At 38.8% G+C, this 24,339-nt stretch overlaps 5 protein-coding genes and 1 non-coding gene across 12 annotated transcripts; all 6 read left to right on the top strand.

Annotated features, from left to right (window-relative positions):
• The first annotated feature begins 877 nt into the window (after positions 1-877).
• Positions 878-2,430, top strand: LOC113743475 (protein VAPYRIN-LIKE-like). The gene has a single exon (XM_027271498.2). The coding sequence runs from the start codon at positions 991-993 to the stop codon at positions 2,377-2,379; it is 1,389 nt and encodes a 462-aa protein (XP_027127299.2). The 5' UTR covers positions 878-990; the 3' UTR covers positions 2,380-2,430.
• A 703-nt stretch (positions 2,431-3,133) lies between these two features.
• Positions 3,134-3,994, top strand: LOC113734145 (histone H2AX). Its single transcript, XM_027260505.2, has 2 exons — positions 3,134-3,454; positions 3,552-3,994. The coding sequence occupies exons 1-2, from the start codon at positions 3,245-3,247 to the stop codon at positions 3,771-3,773; spliced, it is 432 nt and encodes a 143-aa protein (XP_027116306.1). The 5' UTR covers positions 3,134-3,244; the 3' UTR covers positions 3,774-3,994.
• Positions 3,995-5,443: 1,449 nt separating this feature from the next.
• LOC113734152 (histone H2AX) lies at positions 5,444-6,313 on the top strand. Its single transcript, XM_027260519.2, has 2 exons — positions 5,444-5,749; positions 5,936-6,313. The coding sequence occupies exons 1-2, from the start codon at positions 5,549-5,551 to the stop codon at positions 6,155-6,157; spliced, it is 423 nt and encodes a 140-aa protein (XP_027116320.1). The 5' UTR covers positions 5,444-5,548; the 3' UTR covers positions 6,158-6,313.
• A 1,332-nt stretch (positions 6,314-7,645) lies between these two features.
• Positions 7,646-7,718, top strand: TRNAA-UGC (transfer RNA alanine (anticodon UGC)). Its single transcript has one exon. It is a non-coding gene; the product is annotated as a tRNA-Ala (tRNA).
• A 45-nt stretch (positions 7,719-7,763) lies between these two features.
• Positions 7,764-13,285, top strand: LOC113734160 (uncharacterized). Of its 3 annotated transcripts, XM_072067736.1 has the most exons (13): positions 7,764-7,948; positions 8,059-8,158; positions 8,282-8,390; positions 9,191-9,279; positions 9,533-9,589; positions 9,750-9,930; positions 10,023-10,124; positions 10,428-10,492; positions 11,375-11,478; positions 11,569-11,633; positions 11,953-12,007; positions 12,728-12,855; positions 12,957-13,285. In XM_072067736.1, the coding sequence occupies exons 1-13, from the start codon at positions 7,891-7,893 to the stop codon at positions 12,975-12,977; spliced, it is 1,134 nt and encodes a 377-aa protein (XP_071923837.1). In that variant the 5' UTR covers positions 7,764-7,890; the 3' UTR covers positions 12,978-13,285. The 3 variants fall into 3 exon arrangements, with proteins under 3 accessions (XP_071923837.1, XP_027116332.1, XP_071923833.1); XM_027260531.2 differs by having other exon boundaries at positions 7,765-7,948; positions 9,822-9,930; positions 12,728-13,285; XM_072067732.1 differs by having other exon boundaries at positions 7,765-7,948; positions 12,728-13,285.
• A 2,040-nt stretch (positions 13,286-15,325) lies between these two features.
• Positions 15,326-23,802, top strand: LOC113734186 (serine/threonine-protein phosphatase BSL1-like). Of its 5 annotated transcripts, none has more exons than XR_003459233.2 (21): positions 15,326-15,843; positions 15,946-16,006; positions 16,128-16,206; positions 16,305-16,384; positions 16,490-16,584; positions 17,238-17,337; positions 18,267-18,336; positions 18,677-18,778; positions 19,291-19,372; positions 19,474-19,644; positions 20,280-20,457; positions 20,549-20,747; positions 20,825-20,992; positions 21,094-21,332; positions 21,441-21,525; positions 21,611-21,709; positions 21,864-22,063; positions 22,129-22,204; positions 22,759-22,878; positions 22,965-23,104; positions 23,241-23,802. XR_003459233.2 is itself a non-coding variant. In XM_027260577.2 (21 exons), exons 1-21 carry the CDS (start codon positions 15,642-15,644, stop codon positions 23,322-23,324), a joined length of 2,646 nt encoding a protein of 881 aa, XP_027116378.2. In that variant the 5' UTR covers positions 15,326-15,641; the 3' UTR covers positions 23,325-23,802. The 5 variants fall into 5 exon arrangements, 4 of the variants coding, with proteins under 4 accessions (XP_027116378.2, XP_071923824.1, XP_027116386.2 ...); XM_027260577.2 differs by having other exon boundaries at positions 22,743-22,878; XM_027260585.2 differs by having other exon boundaries at positions 15,629-15,843; positions 16,315-16,384; positions 22,743-22,878.
• Positions 23,803-24,339: the final 537 nt, after the last annotated feature.

Below are 24,339 nucleotides of genomic sequence, written 5' to 3'. Positions count from 1 at the left end.
GCAATGCTTAAAAACAAGCAAGTTAACAAACTAGGAGAAAATAAAATGATAAAATAAAACCAATAAATAATAACAATAAACGAAACAAAAGTAGTTAACAGCATGTCCAAATGAAGAATCTGAAAAAAAAAATTAAGTAGGATATCTATCTGCGTAAAAAAATGCATCAAATATTTGTTAAGGCTCAAAAATTAAAACATTCCACTATATGCAAGGTTTCGGCAATATTAATGCATGAAAAAATAAAAGATTCCCTGAATTCAAATTGTTCTATCTTCACTCAATTATGGAGGCACTTTGATTTCATAACGAAGCAATGCTATGAACAATGATCTGGGGCTTGGGAATGGGAATACTTTTGATACTTAAGCGAGGAGATTAAACTTTAAAGCGCACACGCATGCGTAAGAACAATGGAAGTCAAGGTCGACAATTAAACTGTCGTCTGTGTGGACTGGCGGAGAAGAAGGAGTAGAAGAAGAAAAAGGCGGTGGGGGAACAAATGAGGCTTTGAAAACTAATCCTAAATGAGTTAACTGAATTTAGTAAATCATCAATTATATTCATTTATTCAATGAATATTACTGGATAATTTATTTATATTTATGTGTAGTTAAACGGATTTGTTTGACATTTATAGTATTATGAAAAAAAAAAGTAGCGTATGTTAATTATAATCAGAAAGCCACGGTTGAGCTATAAACTAGTTTGAAAAAACGGAGGATTAAAAAGAAGAAAAAAAGAAAGAGATGGACAAAATAACATAACGGAATCATCCAAGGCATTAAATTAAAGAAAGCAAATTGATCCTCCCGTCACTGTCACTCCTTACTCATCCCTCCTTTATTTAACCAATAAAAAAAAAAGAAAAGAATAGGTAAATAAGATGGCTCTCGTGATCATGTTGCACTCGTTTTCTTCACCTCCTTTCTTGACCAAAATCATTCCAAACCCAACCAAGCCCCAGATCTTGTCCAGGCAAACAAGGCCATGGACCGACTGGTGAAGCCAGACCTGCAAGAACTCTGCCTGCCCTTCGCCAGAGGCCGAAGATGCTGTGCAACCTTCAAGTTAACCAACCTGATGCATACCATGTCCGTCGCCGTTTCTCTCACCACCACCAACCCATCGCTCTTCAACTTCTCGCAACCTTTCTCCGTCATCCCACCTCTTTCTACTTCCGCTTTCACTCTTTCCTTATCTCATACTCCGACTGCTATATATTCTGACCAGCCTCCCCTCTCTTCACCTCTAGACAGCGTCCTCGTCCGGTCATCCATGCTTCCCACGGGAAAGGCCCATCACGATGACCTCCGCCAGTTGTTCTCCAAACCGGGCCCCCACATCTTCAGGGATGCTACGCTCCCCGTCTCCTTCGTGGGACCTCATGTGGTGGAGTCTCTGATTCTCGCGCCCTCGCCCAAGTCCCTGGAAGTCGCTTTTCTTCTATCCAAAGCCATCCTTTGGTGCGACACAAGGCAGCTCAATTCGCTGCTTCGGTGCTCTGCCAGGCGCGGAAACGCGGACGTGGCGTCCGCCCTGATTGAAGCCGGTGCAGATGTTAACGACAGGGACGAAGAGGGGCAATCCGCCATGTCCCTGGCCGTCAAGTCTGGAAATACTGGTGTCGTCCAGGTCTTGATTGAGTCAGGTTATTCAATGGAGCATTCGGTTGATCTGTTTTTACACGATGCGGCGGCTATGAACCGCTTGGACATATTGGAAATCTTGTGTCTGGGTTATTCAGATATTGATATGAATTCGACTGACTCCCGGGGGCAAACTGCTCTTCATTTAGCTGCCCATCGCGGACACCTTGACGTTGTTCGATTTCTTGTATCAGAAGGGAGCGATCCTGATGTCGTCGATGGCAAAGGATGGGCTCCGCTTCATTATGCTACACGGGAAGCCCACGTCGAAGCCGTCGAATTCTTGTTGGAGCATTCAGTTTCCGCTAAATATGCTGTAACAAAAGAAGGAAAGACGGCGTTCGATCTGGCCAAGGATGAGGATCAGACTCATATGTACAGTATGTTACGTTTAGGCGATGATTTGCATAGAGCGGCGACGACGGAAGACGACGTGGAAGCGATCAAGAATTGTTTGGGCAAAGGGGCGAATGTGAATTCCAGGGATCAAAATGGTTGGACTCCCCTGCACAGAGCTGCATTCAAGGGTCGGATAGAGAGTGTGAAGGTCCTGATCAACCATGGAGCTGAGGTGGATCAGGTGAATGATACCGGATACACCCCACTTCACCTGGCGGTCGAGGCCGGTCATATGCAGGTTGCATTGTGCCTCCTGGCCCATGGGGCTAGAGCTAATTTGAAAAGTCTCAAAGCAGAGCTTGTTCCCTCAACAACCATCCTTCTCTTGTAATTGTAAATCCCTATTACCAAGAGAAGGAAATAGCTCGAGGTTTTTTTTTAATTTATTTTTTTATTTGTTTGTGAAAGGTTCATAACTTCTTTTTTTTTGGCAAAAAAAAAAAAAAAAATTCTTGGAGGGAAATTGGGCACACCCTATATCCCACATGCATATGACAATGAAACGACATACAAAAAATTAAAGTGAAATTGGGCTGGAGCTTGTCCAGAATCCAATTAGCAAAACAACCTTTTCCCATCCAGATCCACGCTGTGATATATGGGCCTAAGTGCAAGCCCACGTAACTTTCAATCTTTGAATATCGGCGGTAATTGCAAAAATCTTAAATCAAAACGAAATTGTAGGAGGGAAAATATAAAATTAGTTACTCCATGTGAATTGGTCATTTTTTCAAAAATAAAGTTTGAAAATATAATATTATAAGAATGTATAAATAAAAATAATTCAAAAAATATTACATTCATATGATATATTAAATGTTTCAAAAAATATTTATAATGAAAGTTAAAAACTGTTATAGTAAAATTTTTTGAAAACATGTCATGGGAAATCGTTCCGTCGAAGCCAGCTTGGCAATCCTTGTGAAATTATGTTAGCCAGTAAGATGAATACACGTGAACGACCTTAAAGAAGAGATAGGATCCATCCAGGTTGGCAATCCGCGTGAAATGCAAATGAACCAATCGCAGTAGACAATGCCTCCCCCACTCTCTCCTATATAAACGCCCCAACGTTCCCTCCCTCAAACCTCAATCCCACATCCGCGGATTCCCCAATTTCAAAAAATCTCAACCTCCACCTCTGGAGAAAAGTCAGTACTAATTATTAATTTTTTTTTCCTTGTCATTCAGCAACCATGAGCTCAATAACAACAGCAACCAAATCCACCGGTGGCGGCCGAGGCAAGGCCAAAGGCTCCAAATCGGTGTCCAGATCTGAGAAGGCCGGTCTCCAGTTCCCCGTCGGTCGGATTGCTCGATTCCTCAAGAAAGGCCGTTATGCCCAGCGCGTTGGCTCTGGTTCACCGGTCTACCTCTCCGCCGTTCTGGAATACCTTGCAGCTGAGGTTCGGAACTTATATAGCTCTCTCGTTTCCTGTAAGTAAGTAGTGATGTTTCCAGATTTTTTTTTTTTTAATTTGTAAAGTTGGGAATTGTTTTCAGGTGCTGGAGCTTGCTGGAAATGCTGCTAGAGATAACAAGAGGAACAGGATCATACCCAGGCACATTCAGTTGGCGGTGAGGAATGATGAAGAGTTGAGCAAGTTGCTTGGAGCTGTGACCATTGCCAATGGAGGGGTTATGCCAAACATTCATCAGAATCTGCTGCCCAAGAAGGCTGCCGGTGGGAAGGCAGAGATCGGCTCCGTGTCCCAGGAATTTTAGGGCTCTCTACGGCGAAGATATATAGATAGGGTAGGAGATCATAGATATTAGGAAGTAGGATTCTGGGGATGCTATGACCAGTGGATAACTTATTAAAGGTGGGAGTGAAGTATCTTGTTAAATATGAAGTGATGTAAGATATGGCTCGTAGTAATTGGTTTGGTTTGATGTTCATATACTTTGGCTAATGCAATGACATATGGTGGAGTATTTGATTTCCAGTTCTCATTGGCACGCAATTGTTCACGTGTAATCTCTTTGAATTTGTACGAATAGTGGAGTATCTTTCTGATCCATCTATCAAGTTGATGGCCCAGTTCTAGTCTTCTGGCTTGTGGTGATTATAGGTCACAGTATACATTTTCTTAAAACGTGGAGTACTTTGGATCAGATTTTAATTGGTTGGTATTTAGGCATTGGATCTCATCTCAATTGGTTGGTATTTAGGCATGAACTCTCATCTCGCAAGTCAATTCAATGTGGGGAGTGAGTAGCGTTTCATTTATGAGGAGGCGGCGATCCTCCTCCAGCCATTAATAACTAGTCCGATTTTAGTTTCAAATTTCTGTAAGGCAGCAAATAAATGAATAATTACTCATCATCCAGCTTAAATAGTACTACATGTTTTGAACCAATATATATATATATATATTTTTTTTTGGGGGTATCCCAAAGTGTTACAACTGGTTCGGTATCAAAGGTTGTTCTTCTCGTGTGGTTAAAACAACTTCAGTTATGTGATGTTAAGCACAGTATACTCTCTCTTTTTTTTTAATCAATCTTTTCTCGCAAAAATTGATTCAAGCTCTTTGGACTTTGAAAGGAAAAAAAAAAAAAACTTTCCCTGCAAGCTTTTATTGGGTCATACCAGCAATCGTGTCCCCTTTTTTTCTTTAAAAAATTTTGCATGCTAACACACAATTAACCCGCAATTGTGAGATAAAACTTGCACATTACGTTCACGTTTGTTTGGACAGCTGATTATTTTTTTAAATATATTTGCTTACATTATCATTATAATTTCTAATATACCTTTTTATCTTTTCAATTGTATTTTTATCTTATATATATTATATCAAAAAAAGTGATACAGTAAAAATATCTCAAATAACTTACAATCCAAATAAATTGATTTGAACTCAAAATTGTAAATTATTACGAGATAAAAAGTTACACTAAATTCACATTTGGAAATATGAATTAAAAATCTCTAACATTAGCTGAACTGTTAACTTTATTTACTTCATCGCCTAGATTTTAAGTTATGGGTGGTGGCTGTTTATGTGTTACTTGACCACCTAGACTTTTCATTGATGCTAACAGCAAGTAATTTGTAAGTTAAAAGTCAATTACGTCAAAAAAGTACACTATTAAAGGGCTTTTAATAGTTTTGTCCCCTAACATGTACAAAGTATATTAATTTAACTCCGTAATGTTGCTTTTTGGTCAATATTATTTAATCTAGGTGAGAGATAAAAATAAAAAGAAAAAATGTAGCTTCTTTTTAACGCGGGAAAGGTTGAAAATACAATTCAAACCCAAAATGGTGAATTTGTTCCCACTAATTTTGTTTCCACGTTGGCAATCCGCGTCCTTCCCACTCAACCAATCAAATTACACCCTTCTCACAGTCTCCTAAGCACTCCACTCCTATATAAGTACTCCAGTAGATTTTATTCTCCCAGGCGCAATTCCCATTCCGACTGTTTCATCCCTCTGACTCACCGCTTCTCCCATTCCGAATCCGCTTGAAAGACAAAGGAGAATAAACAGCAATGAGTTCCACCGGAGGCTCCACCAAGGGCGGCAGAGGCAAGCCCAAATCATCTAAATCCGTCTCCCGATCTCAGAAAGCTGGTCTACAGTTCCCCGTCGGTCGAATCGCCCGTTTCCTCAAAGCCGGTAAATATGCTGAACGCGTTGGCGCTGGTGCCCCCGTCTACCTCTCCGCGGTTCTTGAATACCTTGCCGCTGAGGTACATTTTACCGATTTCATTCTCCCTTTGTTTTCGTTCCCCTGTTGTGGGAACCATATAAAACATCTAGATTTGGTTTGAATTCTCTTGTTCTTTTTTTTTGGGGGGGGGGGATTTTCTCGATCGGGAAAATTAGGGTTCTGCAATTTAATCTTAATTGTTTATCCTGATTCTGTTTCTGTGTAGGTTCTCGAACTTGCCGGGAATGCCGCGAGAGATAACAAGAAGAATAGGATCGTCCCAAGGCACATACAACTCGCTGTGCGGAATGACGAGGAGTTAAGCAAGCTTTTGGGTGCTGTTACCATTGCAAACGGTGGCGTCCTGCCTAACATTCATCAAAATCTTTTACCCAAAAAGGTTGGCAAAGGAAAAGGCGACATTGGATCTGCGTCTCAAGAATTTTAGAAATTTCTATTCACCTATTATACATTGAGGCTCCTCGCTGAACTGTTCTTCAGTTTGTAGCCTCTGGCATTTATGGTGTCCGGTCACTTTGTAAAACCCTAATTTTGGGAATTTTGACTCAATACATAAGTAGTGAAGATGGTATTTTACAAGTTCTATTACTTTATTGGAAATCTGCTGCTCTCTTTAGAATTCACTGTCTGGTCGATTATCTGAGTGGCATGAAACTGATAAGAGGGTTGGAGGTTTCCTAATGAGATGCTCCGATGCAGAAATGTTTGCAGTGGCAATGTTCGATGGTTGTTTAATGATGATTATTGTTGTCATTGATTGATTACCCAGTTTGTTGGTGGTGACTTGGCAAATTGTTTTACCGTCTTGACGTCTTGTGTCTCTGGGGTGATTATGATTTTCTTGGTATGTATATTAAGTTCATTCTTGCCCGTGAGACTCATTTGTTGTTCGTGTTGTGGATTTCTATTTGCTCTACGCAGATTTTGGCGTCTGACTTTCTTTATTGGTTTAGTTGTGGTTAGTGGTTTAATCCCTGGATGAGACCTTGTCATCCAATTTGGCTTGGTCATTATGTGGGGTTTCGTGTTGTTGAACTTTCGGTACTTTTTAACTTTGGGGTCTTGCATATATAACCTTGTCCATTTGGGTACAGGGTTTAGTTTTGATGTCTAAGTTTGACTCTGGAATTGAAATTTCAATTTCTTTGTCTGTGGTTTACTTTAGAAGCTTTAATTTTTAGATATTATTGTGTGATTGTTACATTGGCTCTGACGTGCAGAAGCTGTCTAACTTTCATCCGAGTTAATCTTAGGTCAGCAGCCGTCATTTATGCTGTTGCATTTTGGGGCTGATAGATAGAGTGCCATTGCTTGAATGGAGGTAGTGGCGCCGTTATTCTTTTCTGCTGATTGTTGATGGCTTGTTATCACTATGGCGCTCACTGTTTCATTGTTGTGAACTAGTCTCTTGGCCTCTTTTTCTGGGGCAGACTTCAAGACACGTAACGGAATTTGTCAATCCTAGTGTTGGCATATCTTTTACTGCTATCAGATGCTCGTTCAATCTTTTATCATTTCACTTGGTGTGGGATCGACGTTGATTGCCCATCATTTCAATTTCAGCGGAATGCCTTTTCTTTCATTGAAGATTTTTTTTTTTTTTTGGGTGGGGGTGTCAGCTTACATTGCCCTTGCTTGTCTTTCAATCTTTAGCTGCGATCTGTCCAAGCACTTTTTTTCGATAACGATAATATTTGTATAATTTAATCTATTTTATTTTCCAAGGAACGAGAGCCTAAAAAATGTGTCCAAGCACTTAAGCACTGCAATTCTTGTGGTTTTTGGTCGAGGATGAGCTATTATTGGGTGCTTGATTGTAGTTTAGCAATGACAGTGGGGCGGGCCTTTTATGCGAATGCTCGATGGACTCTGGAGTTTGCCTCCTCAATGTAAAATTAACGAAGAGAAACGCGCTGGGGATGTAGCTCAAATGGTAGAGCGCTCGCTTTGCATGCGAGAGGTACAGGGTTCGATCCCCTGCATCTCCACAATTTATTTTATATGGGCGTGACATTCCCGTCCCCAACTTTAATTATGGTCTGTCTCTCTTTATCATTGAGAGTTACGAATTCGGGCGAAATCGTAAGGCATTTTCCATCTTTTCCCCCAAGTCAGCCCCACCCACTCTCATCCAAGCTACGGTAGATTTTGGTCTTACAAATGGCTGTTCCGATGTTCAATCTCGCTCCTGATATGACGGTTTCTAGACTTTGTTTAGGTTTGCCTGCCAACTTGCATTTACTTCTTCTTCAGTTGAGTTTCCATGTCTTCTTTGTCAATGCCAAATTGCATAATGCTGTTTCTCTATCTGGTGCTTTCTTTTCGCAGGGACGATGACGTTTGGTGAGCAAAACACGTTGCTTCAGTCCTTTCAATTGCTGGACAAAGCTTTCGATGCTGGAATAAACTTCTTCGATTCCGCCGAAATGTACATAATTTAAAAAAAAAAAATCATAGCTAGTGAATGAATCTACATTCAAACAAGTACCATCCTCGTCTTTCCCACCAAAGTTCGTTTACTTACGTTGCTCCTTGAACCTCATAAAACTAGGTACCCAGTGCCACAGCGACCCCATACTCAAGGGAGGAGTGAGGAGTATTTTGGCCGTTGGATTAGAGATAGAAAAATTCCTCGTGACCGTGTTGTTTTTGCTACCAAGGTCATCCTTCCTTCTCTTCTTTCTATTTTTGCTGTTGCTGTTCTGGGCCTTTTCCTTTTTTTTTTTTTTACACTGACGCGCTCTCATTATCTAATAAGAATAATAGGGCGGATTGATTCTACAGTTTTGTTTATCTGACGAACATTTCCGTCTTTCGCTTACCTTGTTGATGCTTGTGAGGGATTCCTTCTAGTTTCTAGATGTAAAATTAATGCATGTGGCTTCAAGTGAATGGCTGACTCTACTGTCCTCCAAAAGCTGTGCTGATTGGAAAACTTGTTATAATTCCTCAAGAAAGTACACTGCTAAGCACCACGTTTGATTTTGAGTTGGTTATTTTAACCTTGCTTTCACGGTATAAGCCACTAATGACTTGGTTGAGTTTGTTGCCATATTCTTTTCCCCATACTAGTTGCAATCCAAACGATACAAGATCTTGGCTCTGTTAATTTTTTCACATACTTAATTCCGGGTATATGTGCTTCTACTCGTATATATGGTGACTTTCTTAATTATGCTAATAGAAATTTAAATGTCCTGTATGTGTTTTGCTTGTGTGTATCTTGGCCCTATTTCTTCGCATATGTGTATTTCCTGGTATATGTGTTTCTACACATGCATGCAGTGACTCACAGTGCTGCTTTTGCTCCCCTATGCATTGGGATTATTTGATAAATTATATTCAATTGGACGCAATTACGAAAGCCATACACAAATACATCTTTTAAAACTGTATACCAACTAGCACATTTTTTACATTGGTTGATTTTCTTGAGTGATTGTAAATTGCTTGGATACAGGTCAGTGGGCCATCTGGACAGATGACTTGGATTCGAAATGGACCGGAAAGTTTGGATGCCAGGAATATAACAGAAGCCCTAGAGAATAGGTTGAGTTATTTGTTTGCAGCCCTCTGCTCTCATGGGGTAAACCTATATCTTGAGTGCCTAAGTGGTGCTAATGTTGTCGTCTGCTGGGTCTAGTTCTACACTTGCATCATTACACTGGCATTCAGAGATTGTATGTCTATAGTGTCAGTGTGTGTTTGAGGAAGCAGTTCTTAACTGCAGGGCTTGTATGTTTTTGTTTTCAAGATGATTTTGTTGAAATACTCTCTGACAGGACTGCAAAAATTCTTGCAGTTTGTTGCGTGTTCAAACTGATTACATAGACTTGTATCAAATCCACTGGCCTGATCGGTTTGTACATTCACCTGACCTTTTCTGTATAGATACTATGTGGCAAATGGGTAACCATTAGAACAAATTATGTTTCCAGAATAATAAGCTGACGTACTAAAAATGTGTAACTGTCCTTTGCAAATCTAACTGAAGTAATCCCACGTATTGTCCCCTGCAGAAAATTATGTTACAAAACAAAAAAAAAAAAAAGTTTGTTTTCGTGGATGATGTCCACTGGGATTTCTTGCAGTTATGTTCCAATGTTTGGAGAAACTGACTATGATCCTGGCCGTTATATTTCACATATAAGTTTTGATGAACAACTTGATGCTTTAGGCAGAGCTGTTGATGCTGGTAAGGTTAGTAAAGATGACCTAAAAGTTCAGCTTGTATTCAACTTATTGCTTTAGGGTGATATATTCCTGTTACAGAATGTTGACTGTTATTGTAGATCAGATACATCGGACTAAGCAATGAGACTCCGTATGGAGTCATGAAGTTTCTGGAAATTGCCCAAAAGGAACCTCACTATCCAAGGATAGTATCTTTGCAGGTGTTGTATGGGTAGCTTCTTTTTGACAATTGAGTAATATGAGTTTGTTTTGTTGTCTATGCTTGCATGTGTTTGCTTGTCTCTGTATTTTAGTGCACCCTATGCTTGTGGTATGATTCACCTCCCTACTTTCAGAACTTGTGCAACTTGCTTCGGCGGGGCTTTGTTTTCAAGATGGCTTCTTTAGATAATTGAGTCATTTGAGTTTGTTTTGCTGTCTATTCTTGCATGTGCGTTCATCTCTGTACTTTAGTTGACCCTATGTATGTGAAGCTAATATATGATTCACTTCCCTATTTTCAGAATGCGTACAACTTGCTTTGCCGGAACTTTGATTTTGGGATGGCTGAATGCTGTCACCATGAGAGGTACCCCTTAGTGCTGAATGTGTGTATGATCTGCACAACTGAGTTAAGCCTCACTTATACTGGGAATACTGCTTCCATCCACTAGGAAGCTCCAAAAATTATTGAGAAAGTGATTGCTCGCTAATATCCTTTGAAGTATGTATTTCAATATTCAGTTAATTGGGTTATATACTGTACTGTCAACATGTTTAACTGCCTTCTGCTACGAGTTCATTACATTTGTGTTGTGATAAATATGTATGTCACTCTTCATTCTTGGTTTAGCCACACATCAATGGTTGTTTCTTTTTTGTCTAAATTCCGAACCTGAAGCCTCTTGTCTTTCAAGCCGCATTTATTTGCTTCAGTTTACCTCTTTCAGTTAGTGTATCTTCTGGCAAGTTATCATTCGTCATACTTATACCTTTTGACCATCTTGTTTCCATGAACTGCACTTATTCATGCTGTACTTGACTTTTCCATGGTCTTAATTTTTGTCTGTTTTATTCAGAATTACTGGCTTTGTGCATCTTCTTGAGGTTTTGGGTACATGGCAGTTATAGAGTTTTTATGAATTTTTAAGTGGAATGAGAACATAACCTGTAAAAGAGTTTATACTTCAAATATATGAAAGGAGTTAAGTTTCTTGGCTTAAATGTGATGGTTTTTGTGAAAACATCTTCTTTGAAGTTTTCATCAGATATGCACTGCACCAACCAGAAATAGAACAGAGGGAACTACTCTTATCTAGTTTTCTGTTGGCCTTCTTATTCTATATTCCGGTGGAAGAACTTTCCTTCATGCTTATACATGCATATGATCGTCTAATAAATTATTCTGATGCTGGCATTTTCCTTCACTGACCACCCCCCCCCCCCCCCCCCCCAACAATTTTATATTTAGGGTTTGTCTGTTAGCATACAGTCCTTTAGCCATGGGCATTCTCTCCGGCAAGTATTTCTCACTTGACAAGGGTCCGCCAGATGCTCGTTTTAATCTTTTCAGAGGTCACACTGGTTTCTTCTATCAAATCTTGGTCAAGTTGGTTTTATTTATTTATTTATTTTATTGAAACAGTTGACTCTTCCTTTTGTCAGGAAGATATGCTGAAGGAGAGTCGAGATACAACCTGTCAAAGACCAGTATAAAGGCAGCCACTGAAGTAAGCCAATTATTTTCATAGGAGGACAAGCAAGCTGGTTTTGTTAGATCTTTGGTTGATTGTAAAGGAAATAGGAAATAACTCATGCCTAGATATTTTCCTGGCATTGCTAAATTCATTTTCTTTCTGCAGCTTGATTCATTGCTTGATATTAATTGGCAGTTTTATCATGCTTGCAACTGTTTTTATTGAACATTCTGGAGGATTCTGTGGCCAAACAAGTTATAATGTTATCAACTGCTCTTTTAAACATATAGGGTGATTGTGCATAGAAGCACATTTTCTTGTCTACTTATCAAGATTTTACATTATTGTGCAGTCATATCTTGAAATTGCAGAAGAATACAACATCCACCCGGTGTCTCTTGCAATTGGTATGGCATGTCTCTTTAAGTGCATTCCACATGCTCTCTCTCTCTCTCTCTCTCTCTCTCTCTCTTTTAATTTCTATTCACCCTTTCTAACCAGATCAACTGACTGATATATGGAACTTGACTGAAATTGTTTTCTTTGAACTCTCAAAAAGAATCCTTAACATTGAAAACCACCAATAGTTGATTTTGCTTTTTATATTATTTTCTTTTGTTTTTGTGGTCCAGAACCTTTAGTCCTTCGAAAGGTGCAAATAAAGATGCTTTTCCCTTGAGAATATATAAAAAAGAAAAAGTCAACAACCAGTTATATTCAACCATCAGGCCTTTTGCAGTGATACTGTATATTGTGTTTGCAAGCTTATTTTGGAGGTATTTCATATAAAGAAGATATACATTTTAAAAGTGCTAGTTGCTGGATGAGTTGTTGTTATGCTAATAGTTGGTGTCTTGGAGTCTCTGAACATAATGACACTGAAGAAAATTCCGAGTTATAAACTTCCCCTATGAGTTGTTTATTCGTGTAATGAGTAGGAGATTTTCTGATTATCTGCACTTGGCTTCATTCAAAGTGAGGTAGCTGCTGCTGATGGTTTGGCTCAATTGTTGGTGGTTCTAAAAAAAATTATCATGCTCATACTATAGTATTCTACATAAGATAATGCTTCTTTATTCGTCAAAAGATATCCTCAGCTTCGTAATCGTGAAGTTTTCTCTGTGCAGCCTTTGTTCTTCGACACCCTCTTGTTGCAAGTGCCATTTTTGGAGCTACAACAGTGTGGCAAATCCAAGAGGTTCTCAATGCCTGCAGTGTCAATCTGAGCGATGACATTATTGCAGATGTTAACAAGGTGCATTCAAGGTTCCCAAATCCCTGCCCCTGATAAGTGCCTTTTGTTTTGCAGTATAATCATTGGAAGGTTAAAGATATTGGTGTCTGTTTGTACATTAGGGAGGAAATGGTCTGGCTTAGAGATTGCTTAGCATGGTAATTTGAATCTTGAAAATCTGGTTGGGATTTTCTGTCACCGTTCAATGCATTTTTCAAGTTTTGGAATTTCATGGAAATTGGCGAGGAGCTAATTACATGGACTTAGCGTTGGGGGAAACTTTTGGCTCCTTACAAGTCCTGTGGTGTGCTGCGGAAGAGTCAAAATATGATTCAAGGGTCTTTCAGGGACCAAAGAGATGCCTAGAACTCAAAGTAGTGGAATATGTTGGTTTCTAGATGATGTTGCGGGTGTACAAGTCCACCGTACACATATATTGCCTGGTTCTGTTCTTGTTCCGTTTATTTCTATTTTTCTCAAATTCTCATTAACAAAGAGGGAAGAAGCGTTTGATTAAGCAGATGGCTTGAAACCATTGTTAGGTCTTCATTCATTGGCCACAGGACCGGACCCCCTCCGATCCAGAGCCTCTTCGGATTTTCTATGCAAAAACAGTCAGATGTGATGAAATAATGATGCCAAGTTGCGGAGGTAAACAACGGTATGTGTGCATAAATAACCGACCAAATCAACAGGTCCCTTGGAAAATAAATATGATGCTAGTTGTTAGAATCTCAAGCCGAAAACCTGCCCCATTCTAGAAACTCAATCAATTCAATTAGAGTAAATGTCCAAAATAATCACTCAATTATTTGAAATGGTCCGGTCTCCCTAGTTATCAAACCTTTTTTTCGGGGTCCAAAAAGGTTGGTTAATTTAACCAGTAAACCAACAGAAAAGAAGAACATTCCATCTATTATTTTAGGTTGTGTTTGGATTGCATTTTCCGTCATTTTTCATGGAAAAATTACTGTAGCGATTTGATATATGTGAGGGAAAAAGGTGATAGGGAAATGTGATCACGGAAAACGATAATATTTTCCGACGAAAACCTTCAATCTAAGCAAGGCCTTAAGTTTTTGGGAAAAAAGATGTCTTAAAGTGTTGGTCATTTTCAATTGATGCAATAAAGAATGATCCCGAAATGTCTTTTTTAAGGAGTTGAGTGACCTTTTTAACAAAAAAATATATATATATATACAGTGAATCATACAATTTTAGATGGTTTAGTAATTATACTCACAATTTACTCATTTATTTAAATAAATATAAGGGGATCTCATTCCACCCGGTCCTCAATTTGATTGTTTTGTTTGGCAGATGGGCTCCTCTTTGTCTTTCATTTTATGTCATCATCCATTTTATTATGGAAGGTGGCTTTTGCCTTTCGGTCAACATTTTTTAAAAAGTTTCGTAGGACTTTCTCAGTTTGAGAGTTCTCCCAAGAAGTAATAAATAATATATATATATATATATAAATATATTTTGCTTCGACATAAATACCCCATGGCCAATACACTCAAAAAAAATGGGATAATTGCAGAAACCTCCCCTAAGATTTTTAATGGTGGCACTCACCTCTCTTGAAGTTTCGAAAATAGTACTAACCTCCCCTAAACTTAACATTTTAATAGAAAATTCAGTCCATGTCAATAAAAGTCTTTTGAGAAGTGTTGTTCCATTTGTACCCTTTTGCTTTTTGTGAGGTTGTATTAGTGCAAGAATGAAAAATATTAAAAGCTAGAAACAATTAGTGAAACTCATGAGGATATAAATATAAAGAAAATAAATGGAACAACAACAACGGGAAGAAGTAATGAATATATGTTCAAAAATTTGAGATTTAAAACATATAAAGTATATAACCAACTTAAAAACTTTTCATTCACTAGTATACATGAAAACTTTTCAAAAACCAATAATAGTGTATTTTTTTATTTGTTTGCTAGTTAAAAGTGAAATAGTGGTGCAAAAAGAATGGTTTCATCAATCCACGAAGGAAAATCATGGAATTTACAAAGTGGCAAAGTTAAAACAACTAAATGCCACAGTCAAGACACTACTTATCATCAATCTAGTAATTACTTTGATGACTATTGCTATTGTACCTTTAATTAGTTGTTATGAATTTGTTTGATTGTTAATCTTGTTTAATTAGTTGTTATGAACTTATTTATTGTTCTAATTTTTTTGTTTCATATTTGTTTACAACAACCTTAAACTCTTAGGTTATAAAAGTAAATTCATCCCATGTTATGTTAGTTATTGGCTCCAAATTCATGTTGGGAGACATCAGTGCTATTTTCAAAACCTTAGGTAGGGTGAGTGCAATTGTTAGAAATCTCAAGGAGGTTTCTACAATTATCCCAAAAAAAAAAAAATAAAAAATGAACGAAGTGCCAGCTGCCTCGTTGTTTTTCGAGGAGAAATTTAATTACTATTTCTGCTTAGCAGTGCGCAGTAAAACCCACCCTGTCCCTCTTTCCCTCTCAAGTCTGAAAAAAGCCAAAGCTCTCAGTACAATCACTTTTACCGGGGGGACGACGAATCAAATGAACCACAATCCCTCGGTCGATCCCAGATTCCGGCGTCACTCTTTCTGCTTCGCCGGTGGGCCTGGATCCGTCTTCAAAGAGTTTTAACTGTACGTTGTTATATTTAGTTTTGTTTATTTATTTGTTCCTGCCCACCAAGTCCTTTTCTGTGATCTGCTTCTTCAGTTGACACTCAAAATTCCTTGATTGAGGAGTGGGCAGGGTAGGTTAGGTTGGTTAGATTCCTTTTTTTTTTTTTTCCCTTTTTCATTGATGGGCTCGAAGCCGTGGCTGTATCCGGCTCCGACCTATCGCTCTTTAGAGACCTTTTGGGCCACCGACGACGATGCGCCCGGCCCACGCTGCGGCCACACTCTCACTGCCGTTGCTGCTACCAAAACTCACGGTCCTCGCCTTATCCTCTTCGGTGGCGCCACTGCTATCGAGGGCGGTAATGGTGGCGCTCCCGGCATCCGTAAGTCTTTCCACTACATATATTTTTCTTTTTCCCGGCATTCGTAAGACCAAAGCTCTTATCTTGTTTGGTTGAATTTTTGTGTCTAATCTGATATCTCAGGGTTAGCTGGGGTGACGAATTCTATCCATTCCTATGATGTTCTTACTAGAAAATGGATCAGGTATGTCTTCTTCCCACTTGAATTCAACTGAAGCTTGTATTTTTCTGTTTCTTTTCTTTTATGGTTGATCACCCTTGGAAATGACTTTGCGTTTATCTTATCCATATTCACTTCTGCTCAGACTCCGGCCAGCCGGGGAGCCACCTTCTCCCAGGGCCGCGCACGCTGCTGCCGCAGTCGGTACTATGGTTGTGTTTCAGGTGATTAGAGACAGAATGCATAATTTTGACTGAATTTCTGGTTCTTTTTTTATTTTTCCTCTCAAAATTAGGTATAAATTTGATGCTGGGTTTCTTAGGGTGGAATAGGTCCTGCTGGGCATTCAACGGATGATCTCTATGTGCTTGACCTGACAAATGATAAATTCAAGTGGCACCGGTCTGCTTCTGGAAACTGCTTGGGCATTTTTTACTTGTTCCTTTATGTTCTTTTGTTCTTTTCTGAATGCTGAATTTGACCTGGCAAACTTGTTTTCAAGTGTAGAGTTGTAGTTCAAGGACAAGGTCCTGGTCCAAGGTATGGACATGTGATGGACTTGGTTGCTCAAAGATACCTTGTCACTGTTACTGGCAATGATGGTGAGAATGGTTTCCAGTTTCAGACTTTTGTTAGGTTAATCTTCCTCGCTTGCTAAGTGGAAGATATCTTCAACTGAATTGTCAATAAAGAACCACAACATAGTTCTAGGGGAATAAGAGATTGCAAGTTGGAATGTGGTGCACAAATACATTCTATTCAGTGATAAGTGATTGGAAATTGTTTTTTGGTCACATAATGCTTAAATGGAATCTTTTTTTTTTTTTCCAATTCCTCCCACCTTTTCCACCCTCAATTGGCAGGCATAGGATTTGAACCCTGAACTTGGTAGTGGGGAGGACTTTAAGATCCCTCCCCTGGCTAGTGGGCATAAATGAATCTTTTGAAATTAAGCAGCATATGAATCCAAATTGGCACACATAAGCTGGACCCATAATTTGGTATTGCCAAACAATACAAGTTACCTTGAGTCATTCCTTTTTATCATGTTTTCCCAATTCTTTACAGAAGTGTCATTTCTAAGATGTGCTTGAACTCTTGCTAGACATTTCTCTACACTTTACGCATTTATAGAAAATGGGAACGTGTCACCTGAATTGTCTACTTTCCAGGTTATACTTGACAAGTCAGCTTTATCAGTGTTTTCTGTAAGTTTTCCATTGCATCATCTTATCAGAAGTTTAATTCTCTGCAGGAAAAAGAGTGTTGTCAGATGCTTGGGCATTGGATACTGCTCAAAAGCCATATGTATGGCAGAGACTTAATCCAGAAGGGGACAGACCATCTGCTAGAATGTAAGGTTACAACTTTCAATCTCAATTATATCGGTGCCATTTCTGATCCATAAGAGGGGCTTCCTTGTTGGTCCAACTATGCACTGTCTAAAGTTAATTTTAGGTGGAAACCTTCTATTTTATGGAGGTGTCCATAAATGTTGTTTCACAGTATTGTAAATAATTAATCGTCCTTGTGTCTTTCTGCATCAGTTCTCTTTCTTTCTTTTATAGACGGTGGGACTCGTTCTTATTAGCTAAAAAAAGTCAATCTTGGCTTCTTCAAAAGTTAAGCATTTTGTTGACTTCCTAGCCCCCCTTCACTTATAGTACTTTATAGTTTGAATCAATCTGGTTTTTAAATGGAAATCTTGAGGTTTTAAATGCTTTTAAAACTTAAAAACAAGATTTAGCTTTTAGAAGATTACAGGTGACTTTTTTCAAGTTAAAAAGGTAAAAGCAAATGAGAATAGACTGATAATCTCCTTGTTGAGTCTTATTGTATGATAACAATATGTACCATATTTATGTTGTAAGTATTCGAGTTAGTCTTTTAACTGGAAATCATGATATATGCTAGTGGTTGTCCAGTGTTATATTTAAGTTATTGTTACACATGCAGTTTACATTTGTTTCTCTTATATCTTTATCAATGATCAGTGCCAATAGGTTTTCCTTTCCTTTGTGTGCCATTACATCCTCTTTTTCTCATTAATTCTTTTTATGCAAGCTTGTTATCCTGAATACTTTTACATCAATATATGATATAGAAGAATTTGGACAGCTGCTTATGTTTGACAGCGTCGTTCATCCTGTTGTTATTTTGGAACTTTCTTATGCTTAATTTTTTTTTCCTCGAGTATGAGTACATGTCCATTAGATATTATACATAGATACATTGGTTTTGTACATATATATCTATGTATATGAAGTTTGTGGTTGGATAATAGGTATGCGACAGCTAGTGCCCGCTCAGATGGCATGTTTTTGCTTTGTGGTGGAAGAGACTCTTCTGGCACGGTAAGGTCATAATATAGGGAAACATATTGTTTAATAGAGTTTCATGCTTTATGTTAATCGGATGTTATTTTAAGGTGGAGATAGAAAGAGGGTGTTCTCTAATCAAGTAAGAGTGAGGTGCAGAATAATCTTGCTGGCCTGTTTTTTGCATTTAATATTTTGTCACCTTTGTATTACTTTTTTCTGTTTGACATTAGCAGGCACCAAGCGTCCTTTCAATCTGACTTGTTTTTCCATGACTAGTGTAGTGGGGTTTAGCACCTGTCTTTAGCTTGTATAGATGCTCTAGTTTAGTGGACAACTGTTGTTTGACTCCATTTTGAATGCGTTTCTTCTGCAGCCGCTGGGAGATGCTTACGGATTGCTTATGCATAGAAATGGCTTATGGGAATGGACTCTTGCACCTGGAGTGTCACCTTCTTCAAGGTATCAACATGCTGCGGTAAGTGACAGGGAGATAAACACATCAGGAGACATTTTGGTCAAATGATTGTATCAATCTCTGCGCCTGTATGTGTCAATCTCTATTCTGTTTCTCTCTCTCTCAAAGGTAAAGGGGAAGCGGGAGGACAAGAAATTACTTAAAGAGAAGAGAGAGATGTTTTGTTAGAAATTGATGTATTATAAATTTCCTTTGTCAATCAAAACTTTTGCCTCCCACAAGAACCTCAAAACTTTTTATGCGATTCCAAAGTTCATGTGCATGTGAAATTTGCCCCTTTCAAAGTTAATTTTCTGGGCCTGCCTATGGCTATGGGAAACAAGGAGGTGAACTGATGGGGATTGCTTAGATGTTTAGGGATGTTACGAAGCGATTTCACCTTTTGTTTGAAAATGGTACTCCATGTTGAGATTCCTAATCATTTTAGGTCTTGCTTGATTTTCATCGGCAGTCTAGTGCTGCTTCACTTCCTTTCTACTCTTTTGAATATACTTAAAAACATTTCTTGTCAGGTTTTTGTTGGTGCTAGATTGCATGTTACGGGAGGGGTTCTTAGAGGTGGACGAGCAGTTGAAGGTGAAGCTGCCGTTGCAGGTTTGTAAGAAGCCTTACTTTCTATTTTGTTCTTTTGCATAGTAAATATGATAAGCTCTTTTCAGGTAAACTAATTTTCTCAGCATTGGTTATATTTATAGTGTTGGACACTGCTGCTGGAGTTTGGCTGGATAGGAACGGGCTAGTGACTTCTTCACGGGGTAGCAAGGGACACACGGAGAATGATACTTCACTGGAGCTGATGCGTCGCTGTCGCCATGCAGCTGCATCTGTTGGTGTTCGAGTATATACTCATGGTGGTCTAAAAGGAGGTAAAGATAATGAGCAGTTCCATGAATTTCTCTTCGTTTTGAAGGGTCACTCCCATGCATTTATGTGGAGATATGTTTCCCTTTCTTATTTTCCAGTTGAGGATGAGAGTAGAATCTGCAACTACCTTTAATATCAAAAAAATTTGTTAGAAATTCTAGACATATTTTTATTACTGGATGTATGTAATGAAATATGACCTCCACTAGCTGATGAGAGCTCTCTGGAATGAGAATAAGGCTGAAAAATGATGAATGTCGGTTGTATTCTTTAGTAACACCTTGCACTTATTGGATTTTATTTTTGCTTTTAATCTATCATAAGTTGTTATCATTTATCGCGATCTGTTCTCCTTAATCTGCAGTTGACTGGAAAAGAAACGATCATTTGTTGTGTCTTGTATCCTGGTCTAAAGTATCAGCCCTTATTTCTTTCAATGGCTGTCTTTCTTTGGGTGGTTGGCCTTTTCATTGGCTTTATGTGCCTCCTATCTAATCCCTGAAAACTTCTTTGAGCTACTGGGCTGTTGACATTAGTTAAGTTGATGTTACTTTATTTGCTATTCTTGTTCATCTTTTTTCCTTGTCTTATTAAGATTGTTTGATGAGGTTTGTCCTGTTTACTTTTCTTGGTGCAGATGTCCTGTTAGATGATTTTCTGGTTGCAGAAAATTCTCCATTACAGTCTGACATGAATTCCCCTGTTAATACTCCTGAGAAGACAAGCCCAAGGTCAATCCAGTCTACTTCACCTTCACATACTCCTGCAGCAGCTATGGATGGAGAGCCTGAGGCCCTTTCATCTGGCAGTTTGAGGTTTCCTTCTGTGGCTTATCACTCATTTCATTTACTGTGAAAGTAAACTAAGAAAACTCCAATAATTTTTAAGGCTCTTCATTTTGTATAGCATGGACAGAAATTCAATGGAAAAATTGGCAGAAGCTTCTGCTGCTGAAGCAGAGGTTGCAAATGCTGTCTGGCAAGCTGTGCAGGCAGCATCATCCACCCCTGAAGAAACATCTATCTCAGGTGACAACCCACAAGATGCAGATAATACTTCAGAGGGTAGTGACAGCGAAGCTGATGTTCGCCTCCACCCTAGAGCTGTAAGTTTCCTGTAGTTGACTATGTCCTTTTCCATTCTCTTTGCGGCTGCAACATCAAGCTGTTTTTTCTTTCTCAGGTTGTAGTGGCAAAAGAGACTGTTGGAAGCCTGGGGGGGATGGTAAGACAGTTGTCATTGGATCAATTTGAAAATGAGAGTAGGCGCATGGTGACAACACATAATGATTTGTCACATCCAACGAAAAAGTTCACCAGGCAGAAGTCTCCTCAGGGCTTGCATAAGAAGGTGAGAGCTGCAAAATTTTCATACACAAGTTTGTTGACAAAGAAGTGGACTTATTGGGCTTACTGCTATTTTTTTGCTTGTTGTCCTCTGTTTGGCTGCAGATCATATCAACACTGCTTCGGGCTCGGAACTGGAAAGCTCCTGTGAACAGAAAGTTCTTTCTGGATTCGTATGAAGTTGGTGAGCTTTGTTATGCTGCTGAGCAGATCTTCATGCATGAGCCAACAGTTCTCCAACTGAAAGCCCCAGTAAAAGTGTTCGGTGATCTTCACGGACAGTTTGGTGATCTAATGCGGCTTTTTGATGAATATGGATTTCCTTCCACTGCAGGAGACATAACGTAAGCTAAAAATAATACTTTTTAGCAAAAGTAATCTTTTTTGTGAAGCCTAACGGATATATAAATTCACTTCAATCTTTAATGAAGCTTTGACTGCTTCTCTTTCAGTTATATTGATTATCTTTTCCTGGGAGATTATGTTGATCGAGGGCAGCACAGCCTGGAGACCATCACGTTGCTCTTGGCACTGAAGGCAAGTTTTAATATCAAGTAATCCCTTTTAATTGTAGCTGCTGTTGCCTCCTAAGATGAGCTGCTTATCTGCTACTGGCCTACAGATTGAATATCCTGAGAATGTTCACTTGATTCGTGGGAATCATGAGGCTGCTGACATTAATGCGCTTTTTGGTTTTCGCATTGAATGCATTGAGAGGATGGTAATTAAGTGTGATAAAGAGTTTTCTTTTCTTGTTGGAGTTTTTTCCATGTTTTTGTGAAACAAAAAATGATTGTTTCAGAAACTCAGCTTCCAAATGCAGCCTCTTTTTAATTTTTGATTTTTTTGGGACATTCATTGGTGGTTTTCTACAGGGAGAGAATGATGGGATATGGGCCTGGACCCGTTTCAATCAACTTTTTAACTATCTTCCACTGGCTGCATTGATTGAGAAGAAAATTATCTGCATGCATGGTGGTATAGGGAGGTCAATAAATTCAGTAGAACAGATCGAGAAAATAGAAAGGCCCATAACAATGGATGCTGGATCTATAATCCTAATGGATTTGCTATGGTATGTTATTGTCTATTGTTAGAATTTAGTTTGCATTTGAATGCTTCCTTACAGTGTCTGTACAGGTCTGATCCAACGGAGAATGATAGCGTTGAAGGATTGAGACCAAATGCAAGAGGGCCTGGTCTTGTGACCTTTGGGGTATGCATATTCTAGATCTTTATGTATGAATAATTTCCTTTTAAATTTGTTCACAGATAGCCATACATTGCCTGACTTTCTAGCTTCCTTCTTTTGTTGCTACTCCTAGTACGGTAATCAGTGCTTAGTTTAGCTCATTTCGGGTGATCTTGAAAATTTTCAAGAATTTGGGTTTTGATGTCTGTTACACCCTGAACTGCTATCTCAAACCTGTTGTTATGGTTGTAATTGGAAGTTTCAGGATGTGGTGGTGTTCCCAGCATTTATTTGAAGTGATTGTCATTCAGGATACGAACAAAATTTGGCATATAACTTTTGCCAAAATACGCACTGAAGCAAACATTTTTTTTCCCCAAATAAAAGCACTGTGGTCCTAGGCTCTTAGGAGTATTTCATTTAGTTAACATCGTAGCTTTGGGTAACATACTGGATGTCCATATGTGGAGTTGGTTCTATCTACTAACTTTGTTCAAAATCTTTCCCTTCATCATGATCTTTAACATATTTGTGTGACCAACGCACTTATGATGACTTGCAGCCTGATCGTGTTACAGACTTCTGTAAGAAGAACAAACTACAGCTCATCATAAGAGCTCATGAATGCGTGATGGACGGATTTGAACGTTTTGCTCAGGGTCAATTGATCACCCTTTTCTCGGCCACTAACTACTGTGGTATAAGTTTAGAGTCCATTGTTCTTTCTCTTTGCATTTCTTTTCTGTTGCTAGACCTTGCTGTCTAATTCATAAAATGCACTTAGGAACGGCCAACAATGCTGGGGCAATTTTGGTGGTTGGCAGGGGGTTGGTTATTGTTCCTAAGTTGATTCATCCCTTGCCACCCCCACTTCAATCTCCTGAGACATCTCCAGAACGCATGACAGAGGAAAATTGGATGCAGGTAATATTTAAACTATGCTTTTCACATTTCGTTTATATAGCTTTAAGTCAAAACCTGAAATATTGGATATTTGGAATTTATAGATAAAATGCACTCTCTCTCTCACTTTTTTTTTTCTTTTGCCGGCTTTCTATAGGAGCTTAACATTCAAAGGCCGCCAACGCCTACCAGAGGTCGTCCGCAGCCTGATCTTGACAGAAATTCGCTTGCCTACATCTGATTCCTTTTTGATGAGATTTATACTGCATGATTTTGAGGCCAGAATCACAAGTCCTTTGGATTTCACAATCATCATTTTTCAGAATGCAGAGCAGCCATAGATTGACATGTTCCGTTGGCAGCATGTTGTATTTAACAAATGCAAGTGTGAAGTATATAGGCTGAGATTGTTGTGAGAACAGGCGATTACCGCTCGTTCTCCGTAGGAAGGTTTTGTAACATACAGCTGCGCTGGAGTGAAGGGAAATCAGGGAAGTGGGTATATCCTGATATATGAAAACAACTAAAACAAGGGGAGAGAGTCTCCCAGGGAGTTGTGTGTACTGTAATATAGGAAGAAAGTGATTTTGTAGCTATCATATAGTTTTTAGCGTTTAGCGATGAGCTTGAAATACATGTTACACGTGTAATAATAATAATAAGTCATAATTATTTTTGTAAAAATATATTTAATGAAAAATAATGTTTTGGCGTGGTGATCTGCTCTGCTTTAGAGAGACTAGAATCTCCATTCGGGATGTGCAATATTTGCATCAGCTGAGGCTCAGCCAGGGGTTGTGGTCAAGGTACAAAAAAAAAATATAGAAGAGAAAGGGGTGAATATTTTGAGCATGCTGTTCTTCGCTTAATTCCACAATCGCATTATCGTTCTCTCGTTGTTTGGTTAAACGCTGGCTTGGAGGTGAACGGCAACCTAGAGTTGCGACGTTGCACAATGAGCCTAAAATAATTAACTCACTCAATCCAATCCCATGGTCTGTTGGAATTGTAAGAAGAATTGGCATCCAAGTTAGGGCTGCAAACGAGTCAAATCTTGACTTAATTTTATTGAGTTCGAATTCGATGAGCTGATAATTTCAAACTCGAGCTCGAGATCGAAAAAAAATAAAAAATAAGAATTTTATTTTTTGAAAAATAAATCAAATAAAAAAAAATAATACCTAATCCAAGTAACCATTGCTCAACAATAATCAAAACCAAAGCATAGAAAATATCAATAGATTTTCGCAACTACA

The sequence above is a fragment of the Coffea arabica genome, chromosome 1e (genome assembly GCF_036785885.1).
Source record: "Coffea arabica cultivar ET-39 chromosome 1e, Coffea Arabica ET-39 HiFi, whole genome shotgun sequence".
NCBI classification, from domain to species: domain Eukaryota; kingdom Viridiplantae; phylum Streptophyta; class Magnoliopsida; order Gentianales; family Rubiaceae; genus Coffea; species Coffea arabica.
Note: the sequence above shows the minus strand (reverse complement) of the source record. Positions and strands in the feature narration are given on the sequence as shown.

Excerpts from the sequence above, each read along its gene's own strand:
- LOC113743475 (XM_027271498.2), top strand. The coding sequence starts at position 991 with ATGGACCGACTGGTGAAGCCAGACCTGCAAGAACTCTGCCTGCCCTTC.
- LOC113734145 (XM_027260505.2), top strand. The coding sequence starts at position 3,245 with ATGAGCTCAATAACAACAGCAACCAAATCCACCGGTGGCGGCCGAGGC. Across the intron at positions 3,455-3,551 it reads TGGAATACCTTGCAGCTGAG|GTGCTGGAGCTTGCTGGAAA; the intron begins GTTCGGAACTTA and ends AATTGTTTTCAG.
- LOC113734152 (XM_027260519.2), top strand. The coding sequence starts at position 5,549 with ATGAGTTCCACCGGAGGCTCCACCAAGGGCGGCAGAGGCAAGCCCAAA. Across the intron at positions 5,750-5,935 it reads TTGAATACCTTGCCGCTGAG|GTTCTCGAACTTGCCGGGAA; the intron begins GTACATTTTACC and ends GTTTCTGTGTAG.
- LOC113734160 (XM_072067732.1), top strand. The coding sequence starts at position 7,891 with ATGGCTGTTCCGATGTTCAATCTCGCTCCTGATATGACGGTTTCTAGA. Across the intron at positions 9,931-10,022 it reads GAGCTGTTGATGCTGGTAAG|ATCAGATACATCGGACTAAG; the intron begins GTTAGTAAAGAT and ends CTGTTATTGTAG. Across the intron at positions 10,125-10,427 it reads CAAGGATAGTATCTTTGCAG|AATGCGTACAACTTGCTTTG; the intron begins GTGTTGTATGGG and ends CCCTATTTTCAG.
- LOC113734186 (XM_027260577.2), top strand. The coding sequence starts at position 15,642 with ATGGGCTCGAAGCCGTGGCTGTATCCGGCTCCGACCTATCGCTCTTTA. Across the intron at positions 16,007-16,127 it reads CTTACTAGAAAATGGATCAG|ACTCCGGCCAGCCGGGGAGC; the intron begins GTATGTCTTCTT and ends ACTTCTGCTCAG. Across the intron at positions 16,585-17,237 it reads CACTGTTACTGGCAATGATG|GAAAAAGAGTGTTGTCAGAT; the intron begins GTGAGAATGGTT and ends AATTCTCTGCAG.